Source organism: Spermophilus citellus (assembly GCF_964194105.1).
Source record: "Spermophilus citellus genome assembly, chromosome: 6".
In the NCBI taxonomy this organism is placed as follows: Eukaryota; Metazoa; Chordata; class Mammalia; order Rodentia; family Sciuridae; genus Spermophilus; species Spermophilus citellus.
Genome location: NC_138187.1, coordinates 15,025,775 through 15,043,069, shown reverse-complemented (window position 1 = coordinate 15,043,069; position 17,295 = coordinate 15,025,775). Strand labels below are relative to the sequence as shown.

Sequence of the window (17,295 nt, the reverse complement as noted above, 5' to 3'; positions counted from 1 at the left end):
CTGATAAGACATGAAGAATACTTAAATAAGGCTATAAACCACATAATCTTTTCTTCTTTGTATCATGTCCTCTTCCAGGAGGTAGTAAAGAAATACAAATACAGTTTATTCAGTTATAAAAATAAGAAGCACTAAAATTAATATGAAAAGAGGAAGAAAAGCAGTCATTTTTATCAATAATATATTTTCTTCAGAACTAGTAGTTTATGTGGTATTTTGAGTTTTAACAAAATATTTTAAAAGGATTTAAGAATATAATGTATAAGGCCAATAAGAATCTTCAAATGCCATGATTTCATTCTCTTTTAATGATGAGTAATATTCCATTGTGTGTGTGTGTGTGTATGTATGTATGTATATATATATATATATATATATATATATATATATATATATATCATGGTTTCTTTATCCATTCATCTACTAAAGGGTATATAGGTTGGTTCCACATTTAGCTATTGTGAACTGTGCTGCTATAAATATCAATGTGGCTGTATACCTGTAGTATGCTGTTTTTAAGTCCTTTGGGTATAAACTAAGGAGTAGGATAGCTGGGTCAAATGGTGGTTCCATTCCCAATTTTCCAGGAATCTCCATACTGCTTTCCATATTGGCTGCACCAACTTGTAGTCCCACCAGAAATGTATGAGTGTGTCTTTTCTCCCACATCCTCACCAACACTTATTGTTGTTTGTATTCTTAATAGCTGCCATTCTGACTGGAGTGAGATGAACTCTTAGAGTGGTTTTGATTTGCATTTCTCTAATTACTAGGGATGTTGAACATTTTTTCATATATTTGTTGACTGATATATCATCTTCTGAGAAATGTCTGTTCAGTTCCTTGGCCCATTTATTGATTGGTTTATTTGATGGCACTTCATTTTTAGCCAACTTCAATAAGGAACCATGTAGGCAGGAATTTTCTAGAAATACAGTTTCCAGTATAAACAGACTGGCAACTGAATGATCCAATACAATGCAATACCATTACACACTCACCAGGAATGATAAAATTAGAAAAGACCAGTAATACCAAATGCTTGTGAAGATAGGTAGAAAAAAGAATTTTCATGCATTGGTAATGGATGGGTAAACCTATAGAATTTTATTGGAAAACTCAAGCATTAGCTACTAATGGGTGACATGTATGACCTAACATTCAGCAAAAACGATAAGGAAAAGTCATAGGAGTATCAGTAATAACGGGCAAATGTTAAACAACCCAAATAATAATGGTCATACCACAGAATCAAAACTTAATTAACTTATACAAAACACATCTACATATTTAACTAAATGAATAACACAGACACAAAGTTACATATAATACATGCTTCAATTTTATCAAGTTTTAAAAGACAAAATGAACTCATGATTTTAGAAGCTAGATTAGTGCATAACTTTGGGAAAATGTTTTCAAATGTGTACAAAGTGACTCTTAGTGCATATTTTCTTTATAATAAATCCATTCAATCACATGCATGATTTGTGCACATTTCTCTGTATATGTATATTTCAATGAAAAAATTTTAATTAAAGAATCTTAAAAGCTTGACTGATTGTATAGCATGTTCTGGGGGCATGAAGAAAAAAGTGATATAGAGGAGAATTAAAGAGAAAACAAAGGAGGTAGAAGTATGAAATTAGAGGAAGAGGCAAGAAAGGAAACTTCACTAATCAGAAGGGAAAGAAATGTATTATAGTCAGAAGAAACAAACATAAATGAAGCATCAAATTATGTCATCATTGGGATTTCCTGAGGTAAATAACAACAAAACGAGAAGTAGAAAGTTGACAAGTTTTAGAAAATGTATATGCTTAAATGAAATCAAAAAGCAATCAAATAAATACATTCCTAATATTTATTTATGCCAATCTGTGGTTTAGGACAATTAACGTGATAACTAAGTACATGGTAGATTAGGAGGCAAGAGGGTGGATATGAAGATGAGTAACAAGAGCCCTGAGGAAAAAACAATGAGAGCCCATCTTTAAAGTGATGCTGCCACAAACAAAGGAAAGGAAGAAAATTGTATGACTCATGATTACATAAAGAAGATAAATGAAAAGGAGAAATGGCTGACAACAGTAGCTACACACATAATTACTGATCACTCACTACATGCCAGGCAATGTACTACTAAGCACTCTACATATATTTCCTCAGTTACACTGCACAATAGTAACTTTGGATAGAAAAATTTTCATATAACATCTCACTTAATATTGTACTATCCTGAAGGTTAGGTTTTATTAATTAAGCTCAATTTAGAAAATAATATAGAAATCTTACATGATGTTCTAGAGTTAATGAGTAATAGAGTCAAAACATGGTTTATCAGAATCTCTGAAACTAAGTAGATACTAATAAATCAATAATAAAGTAGATACTAAGTAGATAGTAATAAATAAAATAATACTAAGTAGATACTAATAAATCATTGAAGAAATCATTGGTTAATTGGGTGATAACTGAATTTTGAACTATAAAGTCTCTGGTTTAACACAACATACTCTGGACCAAACTCAAAACTGGAAAAGATTCACTCAAGAAAGCTGAAAAGTTCTCTTAAGAAAAAAAATCAGAATCATAGTATCTTGGAATTGGATTTTATCTTAATCAGTCTAGATATAATTTTAAGAGTTCAGATAATTATTTAGTTCAGAAATGTCTTAGAGGGGCATTTAGCATTGCATTTGAATTCTATCAGTAATATTCTTTGGAGTAGTCTTCTGTAACTAAAACTAAAATTCATACCAAGAATTACAATTAAAACAAAATTATGGGTAATTGTCAAAAGTACTTAGCTGCCACTGAAACATAAACATCTACCATTTTTGAGTGTGTAGAAATAATATAATCTTCTACATAAATTTGCCCTACAGACTCAAAATTTTCTGGGAAGCTCTATCTACCACAAGAAAAGTAGAGTTACCTTTAATCGATTTTCCTTTTCCCACACAATGGACTGAATTAAGATAAGATGATTCAAAGAGAAGATACATATGGTTACTAAAGGGATAAGAATACCAGCAAATACATAGAAGAAATCTTGATACTGCATTGGGTATGGAAATCTCTGAACAAAAATTCTAACACCATTAAACAGTTTTTCTGCAGCAGTGCCACTGTGATGTAGCATAATGGCCTTGTCCAAGGCATGTTGCACAAGCAGGAACCCTTCACTGATGTACCCTAAATGAGAAAACAAAGATTAAGTACTGTAGACCAAAAAATAGCTGAGTTGAACAAAAACAAAAGAAAAGCACAATAAAGTATGGTCATCTTCTGTCAACAAATAGATCACCTGTACAATAGTGGAGTAGGGGTCATATAAAATTACCTAGTGATGTAGCCATCAGTTTGTGTAAGAACACTCTATAACGATCATGCTGTGAAAGTGTAAAATGCCTAATGATGTATTTTTCATACTTTATTCCAATGTGAAGCCACACATGACTGTATGTCAAAGGCAAACAACATAAGTTAATTTTTGTAACAAGGCTCTTGTTATAGTCTAAATTTCAGAGCAGCTATCAGAGTTTTGCCACCCAAATACATAATGAGTGTGTCAGCTGTAAATAAAGATAATTTCACTCTTTCCTTTCCAAATGTTATGATGCTTCTTTTTCTGATATTTTCTCTAGAACTTCCAATAATTTGATGAACAAAACTGATGAAAATAAACATCTTTGCTTTATTCCTGATATTAGGAGGAAATGTTCACTATTTCACCAATAAGCTACCTATCTTCCACAGATGTGCTTTATTAGATTGAGAAAATCTCTTCCTGATACTTTGGGTGGAGATATTTTTTTAAATATAGTTTTAATTTTTAAAAAATAAACAGCTTTTGCAGACAAGTTGCAAAGGCAGTATAAGATAATTTATACAGAACAGGTCTGTTGGCAATAAATTTCTACAAGATTTTTAAAAATTTTGTTGTGAGAAAGGCTTTCTTTCTTCTTTGTTAGAAAGTTTTCACTGGGTCACCAGATTTCTGGGTTAATGGGTTTTTTCCCCCAACACTTTGAAAATGTCACTCTCTTTTTGCTTACATTGTTTCTCACATGAAATTAGCTGTGAATTCTCCCTTGTTGGCACAATATAATACCTTCAAGGTTTAACATTTGTAATTGATCTTTTTTTCTTTTTAGATATACATGACAGTAGAGTATATTTTGACATATTATATATACATGGAATATATCTTATTCTAATTAGGATCCCATTCTTGTGGTTGTACATTATGTGGAGGTTCACTGTGGTGTATTCATATATGAACATAGGAAAGTTATTTCAGATTCTTTCTACTGTCTTTCCTATTCCCAACTCCCCTCCCTTCTCTTCATCCCCCTTTATATAATCCACTGAACTTCTATTCTTCCCCTCCCTCCTTTGTTGTGTGTTAGCATTTGCATATCAGAGAGAACATTTGCCTTTTGTTTTTTGGGATTAGTTTATTTCATTTAGTATGACAATCTCCAGATTAATCCATTTGCTGGCAAATGTCATAAAGTTGTTATTCTTAATGGCTGAGTGACATTCCATCATGTATATATGCCACATTTTCTTTATGCATCTGTTGACATATTATATATACATGGAATATATCTTATTCTAATTAGGATCTAGGTTAGTTCCATAGCTTAGCTATTGTGAGTTGAGATGCTACAAACATTGATGTGGCTGCATCACTGTACTGTAGTATATATTTTAACTCCTTTGGATATATACCATGGAGTGGGATAACTGGGTCAAATGGCGGTTCCATTCCAAGTTTTCTGAGGAATCGCTGTACTGCTTTCCAGAGTGGCTGCACCAATTTGCAGTCCCACCAGCAATGTATGAGCGTACCCCTTTCCCAATAATCTTGCCAACATTTATTGTTGCTTGTCACTGATTTTATATAGTGTGAGTAAGATATGACTAAATGGGGAGTTCCATTTGTTTGCTTCTATTTTGATCCTGCTTGATGTTCTCTAAGCTTTTGGGGGGTTTTTGGTTTAGTGTCTGTCATCTTTTAGAAAATTCTCAGTCATTAATTCCTCAAAAAATTTTTGCTCTATTCTTTCTTACTTCTCCTTTTGGTATTTCAATCTTATATATGTTCAACCATTTGATTTAATCCATAATTTTTGCTTAACTAACTCTTCACATAGCTTTGTTAGTCATTGTTCTCTGTATTACATTACTTACAAATAATTTTTTCACAACTAACTAGTATAATTCTAAGTACGGAAATTTTAATTCCCTTTATATACATTTATTCTCCTTCATTTATAATAGAATTGTCAATTTTTTTTACTTATAATGTGAACTACATTCACCAGTGTTAAAATTTTTGCTTCAACCATCAAACATACTTCAGAAAATTCAAGAAAAATCTATTATATTTACCCATATTTTTTCCTATAATATTCTTCCTTCCTTCCAGATGTTTTCAGGTTTTCTTTTTTTAAAAAATCAGTTCCTTTATGTTTAGAGAATTTCCTTTAGTCATATTCTTAGGATGTTCTGCTGGCAACACATTTTCTTTCCATGCTTGAGATTTTACAATTTCCCCTTGATTATTGGTGCATATTAATTATATAGAACAATGGGTCTTGTTCTTGTCATAACACAATTGTACATACATAAAAATGTAATTTGATTAATTACAATTTCCTTTTAATGTCCATGGTTTCTGAAATAGGCTGTCATTCATACTGTTTTCCCCTGTATGTAACATGTTAATTTTCCTCTGGCTGCTTTCAAGATTTTTTTTTTGTCTTTAGTTTTCAGTGGATTTCTGTCTCTTTTCAAATCTGAGAAACTTTCAGTCATTTTCTGTGGGAGGCGGTCTCACTGAATGACTGGCATTCTCCTTCCCGTAATGGGAAGAGGAATGTTTTTGTCATGAGGAACATAACAATTATCCCTTGTGTTTCCCGCCCCCCAGCTTTGTTCTCTTTCTCCTCTTCATCTCAGTCTCTGATAGTGTATTAGATTTTTTTTTAATTTTTATTTTTTATTAGTTGCTCGAGACAATACAATGATCTTGACATATCAAACATTTGATTCAATGGGGTATGAATTCTCATTTTTCCATGTGTACGGATTGCAGGATCACATTGGTTATATAGCCACGTATATACATATAGCAATACTAGTGTCTGCTGTATTTTGCTGCCCTCCCTATCCCCCTCTCCTTTCCCCTCCCCTCCCATCACCTCTCTCTACCCAATGGGACACATTTCTCTCTTTTTTTTCCTTCCCCCCTCACACCATCATATATGTATTTTGTATAACGAAGAGGGCCTCCTTCCATTGTATTAGATTTTTTGGATAACTCCATCTGTCCTTGAGGTTCTTCTTTACCCTCCTTTTAAAAAAATTCTGTTGTTTAGATTAGGGTAATTCTTTTTCTTACAGCTCTCAAACTGTAAGTATGTGACTTTCATATCAGTTTTCCACATTTTTATGCTTTCGGTTGGTAAGTTCACCTTTAAAATGTAATGTTCTCTAAGAACAAGAGGTCTGTAATGTTCCTTTTGAATTACAGTGCCAATGTGTTGTGTTACAGTGTTACAAATTAACCACAGATATTAAGATTTTAAAAACAGAAACACACATAAAACTAGACTATATGTTGATGAGTTGACAAACATGTTGTGACCAATTGCTTATAGAAACCTAATCCTATATTTCCCCTGGAACAATGATTAAACATTTGCTAATTTAGTATTCTTGACAACTTTAAAGAATATAATCACTGAAGATAATGAAAATCAATTATATGTAATATATCTTTTTTTTTTGACAAGTTCCTGTCAGATTTTCTCCTCATTGCTGATTTTCTACAATTTATGTGTATGATTATGGTAGATATATTTATCCTGACTGAGGTTTTTAGAACTTCTTTGACATACCAATTTACAATTTTCATCGAATTTGAAAAATGTCCAATAGACCTTCAAACACATTTGGTACCCCTTTTCTTTCTCTTTACTTTGATACCTCCAATTCCAAATATGAAACATTTAATAGTATCTGAATGATTCTTATTAGTTATGAACAGAACCAATAAAAGAGGAGAAAGGGGGACTTATTAGATCAACTTATATGATCAGAGTTTGGGCAGTCCCACAATGACTGTCTACATACAAAAAAGTTAGAGAAACCCCTTCTGCTCAAAGAAGCCAGAAGCCTCAGAACAAAGGGACCAATAATACAGTCTCATTCTGAGGCTAAAGTCCTAGAAACCTTAGAGAGTTGCTGGTGTGAGTGTACACAAAAAACCTGAAGAAACTGGCATCTAAGGTCCATGGGTGACAGACAGCAGTAGATAAACTTGCTCAAGAAGAATCAAACTTGAGTTTTGTTCCATCTGGGCCTCTAGCCTACTAGATGGTGTTACCCACATTCAGGGCATATCTTTCCTCTCATTCTGCTGCCCACATGCCAATTATCTCTGGAAACACTCTGACAAACACACCCAGCAGTATGCTTTACTAGTTAGGAAGAGTCTTTCAATCCAGTCAAGTTGAAAATGATGGAGATTAATCATCAGAGATAGCAAACTCATTTCTCTTTATTCCTATCACATAAAATTAATAATTTTAAAGTGCAGAATTTTGTGGTATTTAGTACATTCATAGTATTATGCAACAAATACTTCTACCTAGTTCCAAAACATTTTCAATTTCCCAAAAGGAAACCCCACACCTATATTACACATGTACTTCCCATTCCTTCCTCCTCATAGTCCCTGGAAAACACAAATATTTGGTCTCTACAGACTTTTCTATTCTGCATGTTCTATGTAAATGGAATCATACAATATGTGACCTTTTTTCACTTAGCATATTGTTTTCAAGTTTCATACATACTGTGGCATCAAAGTACTTCATTTGGATATATGACCAAGTAATGTCAGTCCTCATCTTTCTCTGCAAAATGTATACTATGTATCTTCAAATTTATTGACTATTTTGTCATGTTCTGTATGCTATTAATCTCATATATGAATTTATTTAACATATTGTATTTTTGTTCAATAATATCTATTTTTAAATTTTTAAGGCACAGAAGTAGATATCCACTTAAGGGAGAATGGGGCAATATCAAAACAGAGATCCTTTGGGGTAAAGCAAGGGGACAATGTGGGCTATCTCCAGAGGGAGAGACAGCCTCAAGGTTTCAGTATTGGCATGTCTCTCCGGAAATTCCTGATCTCTTCATCTTATAAGCAGGACAGGTAGGTCTATAGTTTCAGAGAGTTTGGGTTTTCCTTAGGGTTTAATTCCATTAGGTCCCACAATATAACCATGATTAGACTGCATGAGCTCTCTTTGCTTTCTAGCACACTTCCACTGTTGGCTACTTCACAAAAATCCTAGGACTAGGGGAAAGAAAATAGTTGAATTGAAACATTATTTTTTGAGGAGGGAGAGCTCTTCAGATTTGTGTCCATCTTACTAGTCCATATTATTGTAAAACACTTTCCCATGTATACAGACTGCCTCTAGCTATGATTGACACATTTGCACCCATATCAGGCATTTGTTTCCAGGTATGAAAGCCACAAGAGCTCTCTGCTCACCCATGAAGGGCTTGTCCTTTCTGAAGTTCAGCTTATCAATGCTTCCCTGCATACAAAATGATTAAACAGCTTTCATCACAAGGTGGAAACATGAGTTCTTATTATGAAACAGACTATTAAGAGATGTATGATTAAAAATCTACTTACCAGGACTTCCCCCATCTTCTTCTTGTTGGTTTCTGGGTCCCACAGGAGGCACCGATGGAAAGAGAGAATTTGTCAACCAGCTACTTGCTTCAAATGAATCCCCAAACTTGTTGTTCTTCTTTAAACTATTGAAACGGAGATAATATTTAACCTAGGAGGAACAATAAAACACAATATCCATAAAGCAAAAAATATATAAATATACTGACAAGCATCAAAGTAGATTCTGAACATCAAGATGTAAGAGAAAACTTGCGGTAAGGCACATCACCTGTTCAGATACCATCAAAATTTAAGCCTACTACCCTTAAATCTGTCCTCTTTTTTCGAAGTGTCAATAGCTTTTGGATATATATTGTAGGTTTGCAGTAAGCACATACAGTAGCAACTTGTACATCATTGTGAATTTATCTTTCCTTAGACAGAAAGCTGGCATGCATACTGAGAATACATATTCCAAAAGGCATTATTATTACTCTTCCCATTTGTCAGTCAATGTCAGTCAAGTGTTCGAAGAGGAAAATCTCTTCCTCTTCTAGAAGTGACTGCAACATAAGAATCTTACAGGAGGACAGAGAAAGGATATAAGATGTAAATGATTACCATTACATAACTTATTGTTTAATGAAAAGATAATAATAATTCTGGATAGCTATTATACTTTAAGGTATATCATGTTAGGCCTAAGTGGTTTTCTGAGACAACATATGGACCAAGAATTGGCAAGTCAGAAGGTCAGGCCAGAAAAATCAGTAATGTAAGCAGGGGCAGGTAAGAAACTTGTTACATGCTCAGAGAGAGCTCCTGTTCCTAAAGGAGCACAACATCTATATATTAAGTATAAATTCAGTGATGAGATATGTTTATGTGGGGATGAAGTATACATAGGCAGGAGAGACAATGTAGTATCACACCACAATTATAAAAATAAGAGTAAGGCAAGTGAGGGAACTGGGTGACGGAGACTGTACAGAACCAAGAAGAGATGAGGTTTGTAATTGCACCAAAAACATTTTGACCAGGTTTTATATACACTGTTGAGCCTTTATCTGCATCAGCCAACACTGAGTCAGTCACTTGAGGAAAGTTAACACATAGGAAGTCAATGTGGAAGTGACAGGACAGAAAGAATGGATATCTACAACTTCCTGCACCAAACAGATGATTTTCCTTACCCTTTTGTTTCACTGACAACCATATATATCCTAAGTGCACAATTCTGGCTTCACACACATCTATATTCTATACTTGGTTATCAGAGTATTCCTAGGTGTTTACATATGTCCTAATTCTGATTCAACCTGGCTAGTGAAAATGTACATACTTTATCACATCAGGTGTTAGAAAATGGGAATTTACTTCAGCATCACCTGTGGAATTAGAGACAGCTACCATATCAGATAGAGGACAAAGATATATCCTCGTTTTTTTTTTTAATTTAACAAATAAAATTTTATTTAACACATTTTATTGTATCAAATTTTATTTAACATATTCTCTTGACTTTTTTCTTAACTTAATTTTTACTGAGTTATATCCTTAATTGCCAGTGTTTTCTATGACGTCAGTTTATGAATAAGGTCTGGTAGGTGGTGATTATGATTCTTTCCACATCACAAAACACTGGCTCAATAAATGTACAAACACCATTCAAGCATCTGCCATGTATGATTTTGGGCAAGTTATAGTCTCCTCATTATTTAATGGAATGATACCTCCATTTCATTAAATCTCTGGAAATAGACTGTACAATTATGAGGTTTCCACATAAAGCTTTCTCACCTTAAGTGGGAGAGGATCATTGGTACTTTGGAACACATGATCAAATACAATAGCAGCCAGAACATTTTTAGAGTTATTAGTTTGCTCAACATAATCTTCAAAAGCTCTTTCTGAAGAAAAGCCTATAACTAAAAAGAGAAAAATCTAGTTCATGAGTTGTCCATATAAAGGCAAAATGTATGATAGCCCTTCCCCCTATCTGTGAGATGAATGAAAGGCTATCAAATGTCACAAATTTCAAAACACTGTTACTCAAATATTAGCATAACAAACTAATGGATAGTTGGGAGTTTTAAAATTATCACAAGTTTAAAATAATAAGAAAATACATACTAAAAAAACAAAGGGATAAAGAATGTTCTAAAGAGCATTTTGAAATTTCTGTCTTGAAGGAAATTAGAAAAAAATTGATCAAATGCAATCTATTCAAAGTACTATATACCATGATATATGAATAAAAGATTCCCTTAATATGTGAGGTAATAATATTTTAGTATTTGAGTTGATCAATGAATGACTTTGGCCTAAACATTTAACCTAATTGATATTAGAAAAGGCTATGGTGCTATTTGCACCCCTCAAAGTCAAAATACACAGTCATTTAATATATCTGTATAGGCATTTGTGTATGCTAAAGATCTTACTAGGAGTAAATAGGATACCAAAGAATTCCAACATCCCAAGCATGAAAATAAAGGTCTATGAAGTTTCATTACTAAAATTTAAAAGACTTGACTGTCACAATTTTTCCAATGGCACCATCATCCTCATTACAAGTACTATCTCATGCTTCCAAAGTTCCTACTCCCAAAGTACACTCTGCCACACTTGTCACCTGGACTGCAAGGTATGTCACCATTTCTGTATCTCACAAAGACTATCATAAAGTCAATTCCTTTAGCTACTTTTCTCCATTTTTTTTACAAACAATTCTATAAACATAACAAAACTCAATTCCAAAGAATTATCTTCCATCTTAGTGGTTTTTCTGTTTAGGAAACACGAGACCTTGGTGAGTATTTCATCTTTTAAAACATCTGCAGTTAGGTGACTATGTTGGCTGGATAGTTGCTTTACATTTGCATAAAAATGAGTCATTCCTATAAGTGTCATAAAACAAAGGAATAGCCTTGCTTAAGGAAGAAAGTACAAAGTCAAATTATGGAGGTGACCCTGATTCTGGTGACCCTTGGATAATGTTTAGCCTGGGAGATGCCATGAATTCACAATAATTTATCTTAAAGGCTATTTTTGTGCCCAAACTTCAAAGCTGACCTCTAGTTAGCAATGTAAACCATTCCCCAAGGTTGATGGCATTCCATCATTAGATGAATTAAACACATCCCAGCTTCAGATGTGACTCCATAGGATCAGTTCATACTCTGATGCCATTATTCTTCCCTTTCAAAAATCATTCACCAACTTCCACAAATCTCAGGGCACTTACCAGGATGTGGATTTCTCTGGACTTGCTATTAATACTGGTAATTTATGGCCAGGGGGAGTATCCAATATTCTAGCACAAATCTGAGTACACTACTGTGTCTCAAAAGGGCTGGGGATGATATCAAGGATAACCCAATTTGTTTTGAAAAAAAGTATTGTTTTTCTAGTCCAAAATGCTAACAGGTATGTTATTTTGTGATACAAACATGGTATCAAAGAAACCTGTGATTGTTCCTTAGGGACTACTGCTGATGAGAAGTTATGATATGAAACTGCAGATTTATCAGTGTAAGAAGAGGGTTAATAGTAAGCATTTGTTCTTGGCTCGATGGGGGGAAAACGATTTTTTAAATTTAACCCTCAAATTTATAATATCATACTACAATGTTTTCCTTCGAAGGTGAATGCCCAATTAAAAAGACTACAAATATGTTTTTGCTAAAACAATTTAATAATGCTTTTTCAGAAAACCTTAATTTCTGACCTTTCAAATTAGTGTTTAAATCTCTTTTCACATTTTCAACAATATTCTGTACCACAATACTTTTGGAAGGCACGTAAGCCAATTCCCAAGGATAAGAAACAGTGACAGGAGATCTGATGAATGAAGGCAAATCATTGATGGGATGAGCATTGTAACTGAAAGGTCCAATCTTCTTTATGATAATAAACTTGCGTATTGCCAAAAGTATAACACCAAATAAAATTGTCAGAATTATTTCCACAACTAAAGCCACAAGTTTCCGCCTCTATAAGAGTGAAAAAAACAAGATTATGTTGATTTTCCTCAGAGATCATTAGGTACTCAAATGGCTAATTTTTTTGGGGGGAGGGTGGATAACTGGGGATTAAACTCAGGGGCACTCAACTACTAACCCATATCTCCTGCCCTATTTTGTATTTTACTTAGAAAAAGGGTCTCACTAAGTTGCTTAGTGCCTCACCATTGCTGAGGCTAACTTTGAACTCGCCATCCTCCTGTCTCAACCTCTGGAGCTACTGAGATTACAGGCATGCACCACCATACCCAGTGGCTAATTTTTTTTATATTAGCAAGATACTGCATAATGAATAGATAGACAATAAGCACAGTTTTATTCTATGATAGTAGCAGTTTTGTGGACTGCCTTTTTTCCCCCTTTCTGTAATCTGCTATTATTTCTATTTCACTCTGTGGAGATTCTGTCTGGATCAGATAGCCCCAGTCCTGGATCCAAGAAAAGTAAAACAATATAAACTGAAATTCAGTGATTAGGTTGTCAGAATTTCACCCAGTGGCCTCTGTACTGTATATACAATAGTGTATACAACAATAATATAAACAATTCAACTTACCTTCAAAGTAAAATTCTTCCAGAGAAGAATCATAAGTTTTTTGTACCCAAACAAATTCATTCTTCTAAAAGGAGTGGAAGTTCAACTCTATGGAGGGAGCAAAGTTGTTTTTTTTTAAGAAAAGAAAACTAAGATTAATGACATGTAGATTTTCAAAGAGTAAATTAAATTTAAATCACTTAATTTTCTAATCAAGTTTTTAAAATGACAATAAGAAAGAATAAGCTTTTGAACTATTTGAGAAGTAGTTTATCCCTAATTTTTAATTTATTCAGTATCTATGGAGATTCTAATATGTAAAAAATGTCAAATACAAAACAAAGATCAATGAGTTATTGAGGCAAGTTTCTAGGTTTGGAAATGACTGCCACTAACAAAATTGCTAAGACAAATGGATTCACAACAGACTAAATGTTTATGTCCCCCGCAAATTCACGTTAAATCCTAACAGTCAATTTGACAGTATTTAAAAATAGGGACTTTGGGATGTGATTTGAATGGAATTAGTGTACTTATAATAATGGTCCCAGAGAGATTCCTCATCCTTTACACTATATGAAGACATAAAGAAAAGACCACCATCTGTGAACCAGGAAAGGGACCTCCCAATACACTGAATCTGCCAGCACATGAACCTGTGATGTCCCAGCCTCCAAAACTGTGAGCAATAAATTTCTTTTATAAGCCATGCATAGAGTCTTTGGCATTTTTTTAGAGCAGCAAAAATGAACTAAAGTTAGTTCTTATTAATTTATGGATTAATTTTTATATTTTATAAACATTTGTTCTGCAAATTTGTGCCCTATTAGTAAAGGTGTATAATAGGAAACAAAACAAATAAAACCCTTCCCTCATGGTGTGGATGGCACAGCAGGTTATATTTAATACTAGGAATCTGAAATCAGACTGTTTAAATAAAAATCCCAGCTCTAACAATAACAATATAACCTGAACACCAGATTGAATTCTTGGGACTATGAGAAAGAGCGTTCAAATTCAGGACCAGATATGTGAGACATGAGATTAGGATTTCACCTTATAATTAAAGATGAACCTGAGGGAGACTGGCCTTTGCAGGGATTGCAATCTAGCCTCAAACAATCACAATCTTTAGACTGCAATTGCCCTCAGCTGCCTGGCATAAAACAATTTTATCTGGAGAAAAGAACATGATGCTAGAGTCAATTACACCTGCAAATACTCTTTCTGAATATAACACATACATAAAAACATAAAATCTCTATTGCTACTTTCTTAAACTAGATGATAAGGACTCAAATCAACATCTAAAATGTCTGCCCATGAAAGCTAAAATCAAGAAAACATGTATGGCTACTCAAAGCTATCTACAGATGCAATGCAGTCACTATCAAAAGACCAATGGTATTATTCAAAGAACTTGAAAAAAATCCTAAAATTCATATGGTCTCTCTCTCTCTCTCTCTCTCTCTCTCTCTCTCTCTCTCTCTCTCTCTCACACACACACACCTTTTAATAGCCAAAGCCATCTTTAGCAAAAAGAATAAATCAGAAGGCATTATACTACTTGACCTCAAAATATAACACAAAGTGTCCAAAAGTACAGACACACAGACTACAGCCCAGAAGTAAATCCACACATTTACAGCCAAGTGCTAAGAACATGCATTGGAGAGAGGACAGTCTTTTCAATAAGTAGTGCTAAGAAAATTGGATATCCACATGCAGAAGCATGAAACTAAACCCTACATTTCTCATCAGTTATAAAGATAAACTCAAAATGCATTTAAAAAGTAAATGTAAGACCTGAAACTATGAAACTACTAGAAGATAAAGAAAATGCTTAAGGATACTGAAAAAGGCAAAGGCTGGTTTTTTTTTTTTTTTTTTTTGACAAGACCCCAAAAGCACAGGAAACAAAAATAAATAGAATTACACCAATCTAAAAAGCTTCTATACAGCTAAGGAAACAATTGGCAGAGTGAAGATAGGACCACAACATGGGCAAAAACACTTTCAAAGGGGTTAATATCCAAAGTAGATAAGAAAAAAGAAACGCAACAGAAAGAAAACAAATAATCAGATTTTTAAATAATTTGAATAGACATTTCTTAAAAGAAGACATATAAATGGCTAACAAGTCTATCAAAAAATACTCAATATCATCAGAGAAATTCAAATTAAAACCAAAGTGAGATATCCCTTCATACCTATTAGAATGGCTTTTATCAAAAAAGACAGATACAGTCATTATCAAAAAACAGTACAAAAGTTCCTCAAAAATTAAAACTAGAACTATCATGTTCCAGCAATCTCACAACTAGTTTTATATTCAACAGAAATGAAACCATTACATCAAAGAGATCTGCAAATCCCACATTCATGGCAGTATTACAGTATCCAATATAGGTAATCAATATAAGCACTCATCAACTAATGAATGGATTAAAATGTGTATATTATTCAGCTATAAAGAAAAATGAAATCTGTCATTTATTAATATGTATGGAATTGGAGGTCATTATGTTAAGTGAATAAGCCAAGCAAATACCACAAATCTCACTTATACATGGAATCTAAGGAAGTGCAATTGTAGATTAGCAGGGGCTGGGTGGGGTAAGGGTGTTGTGGGGGTCAGAAGGATATTGGTCAAAGAATATAAAATTTCAATTACATAGGAGAAATACATTATATGACATGGTGATTATAGCTAATAACAATTCACTATATTCTCAAAAGTTATTTAAAGTTTAAATGTTCTCACCACAAAAAGTATGTGATGTTTGCATTTATTATGCTTAATTTATCCCACTTTACGATTATACATATTTCAAAACACGTTGTACATGCTATTCATTTTGTCAACTAAAAAGAAATGTTAAAAATTAAATTTTTGAAAAACGAAAAAAAAAAGCCACAGATTGAAAGAAAGTATTTTTAACAGATATCTAACAAGAGATTTATATCCAGAGTATATAAATCACTGCTACAAGCCAGTATTAATTTTTAATGGGAGAAAAAAAAACCGAACAGGAAAAATAGTTTAACATCATAAGCTATCAGTGAAATACAAATGAAAACTAAAACAAGGTATCTTGACATACACACGACAATGGTATTTTTTGACGTCAAAAAATGTTGTCAATCCCTTGGAGAGCATTTAGAGCAAAAAAGACTCATTAATCACTAGTGGGCGTGCAAGGAATGCCTTAGCAATTTCTTAAAGAAGTGAAATAGCTAACCAGTGGTTTTCAACTAGTGGGGCAGCTTTGCCTCACATCCCGGGGACATTTAACAATGTCTGGTATCAACTAAGTAGAGGATGTGAAGTTGTACAGAATGGATCCTGCAACAAAGAATTCCATGCGACAAAATACAACAGTGCCAAAGTTGAGAAGCCCTGCTTATCCTATAATAAAATTAATTACACCCTTTGGTGTAATTAATTTTATTATAGGATAATAAAGAGGAACAAAAATATATATGGGGGGGGGGGGATAGTAAAAGCCTTATACAAGAATGTCCTGGTAGGATTATTCCTAAAAGTCAGAAATTTGAATCATCCCAACTACATTGTGAACTAGTCAAAATAAAATTCCCGAGTCCATCAGTCTGATTAATTCGGGTTGTTCAGGGCGCGTGTGTTGGTTGGGTTTCTAGGGCTTTGTGTGCACATTTGTGTTCCTGGTGGGGAGGAGAGCACCTACTCATGAATTCCTTAAAGTTCAGACTCTGGGCTCCTCACATTCCTGCACTCCCAGTGCACGCCCTTCCGCCCGCACTTTGCCCTTAGCTTCAATCTCCTGCCTCAGGCCCTGTGGAGATGGGTGTGAGCCTTATCTCCATCCACTGCAGATGAGACTGGGAGGCAGGGTGAGACTCCTACAGCCGGCAAAAGGACCATAACCAATTTCCACCGACTCCCAAACCTTCGCTTTCCCTAACCTAAGTCCAAAAGGAATGCGCACCGTCTCTCACAAGTGGGTCTCCACAAGTGGGGGGCAGAAGGCCGGACGCCT

At 33.9% G+C, this 17,295-nt stretch overlaps 1 protein-coding gene across 1 annotated transcript in view; it reads right to left on the bottom strand.

Moving 5' to 3' along the window:
* The window catches only part of LOC308652313 (phospholipid-transporting ATPase ABCA3-like), a gene marked incomplete at both ends in the record, with an annotated part of 136,600 nt that extends 123,243 nt beyond the window's left edge, over positions 1–13,357 (bottom strand). Inside the window, 5 exons of the mRNA XM_081300060.1 lie at positions 2,939–3,198; positions 8,735–8,885; positions 10,517–10,644; positions 12,447–12,711; positions 13,298–13,357. Coding sequence (XP_081156186.1) covers positions 2,939–3,198; positions 8,735–8,885; positions 10,517–10,644; positions 12,447–12,711; positions 13,298–13,357 — 864 coding nt within the window. The remainder of the gene's footprint in view (positions 1–2,938; positions 3,199–8,734; positions 8,886–10,516; positions 10,645–12,446; positions 12,712–13,297) is intronic.
* Between the last annotated feature and the right edge of the window lie 3,938 nt (positions 13,358–17,295).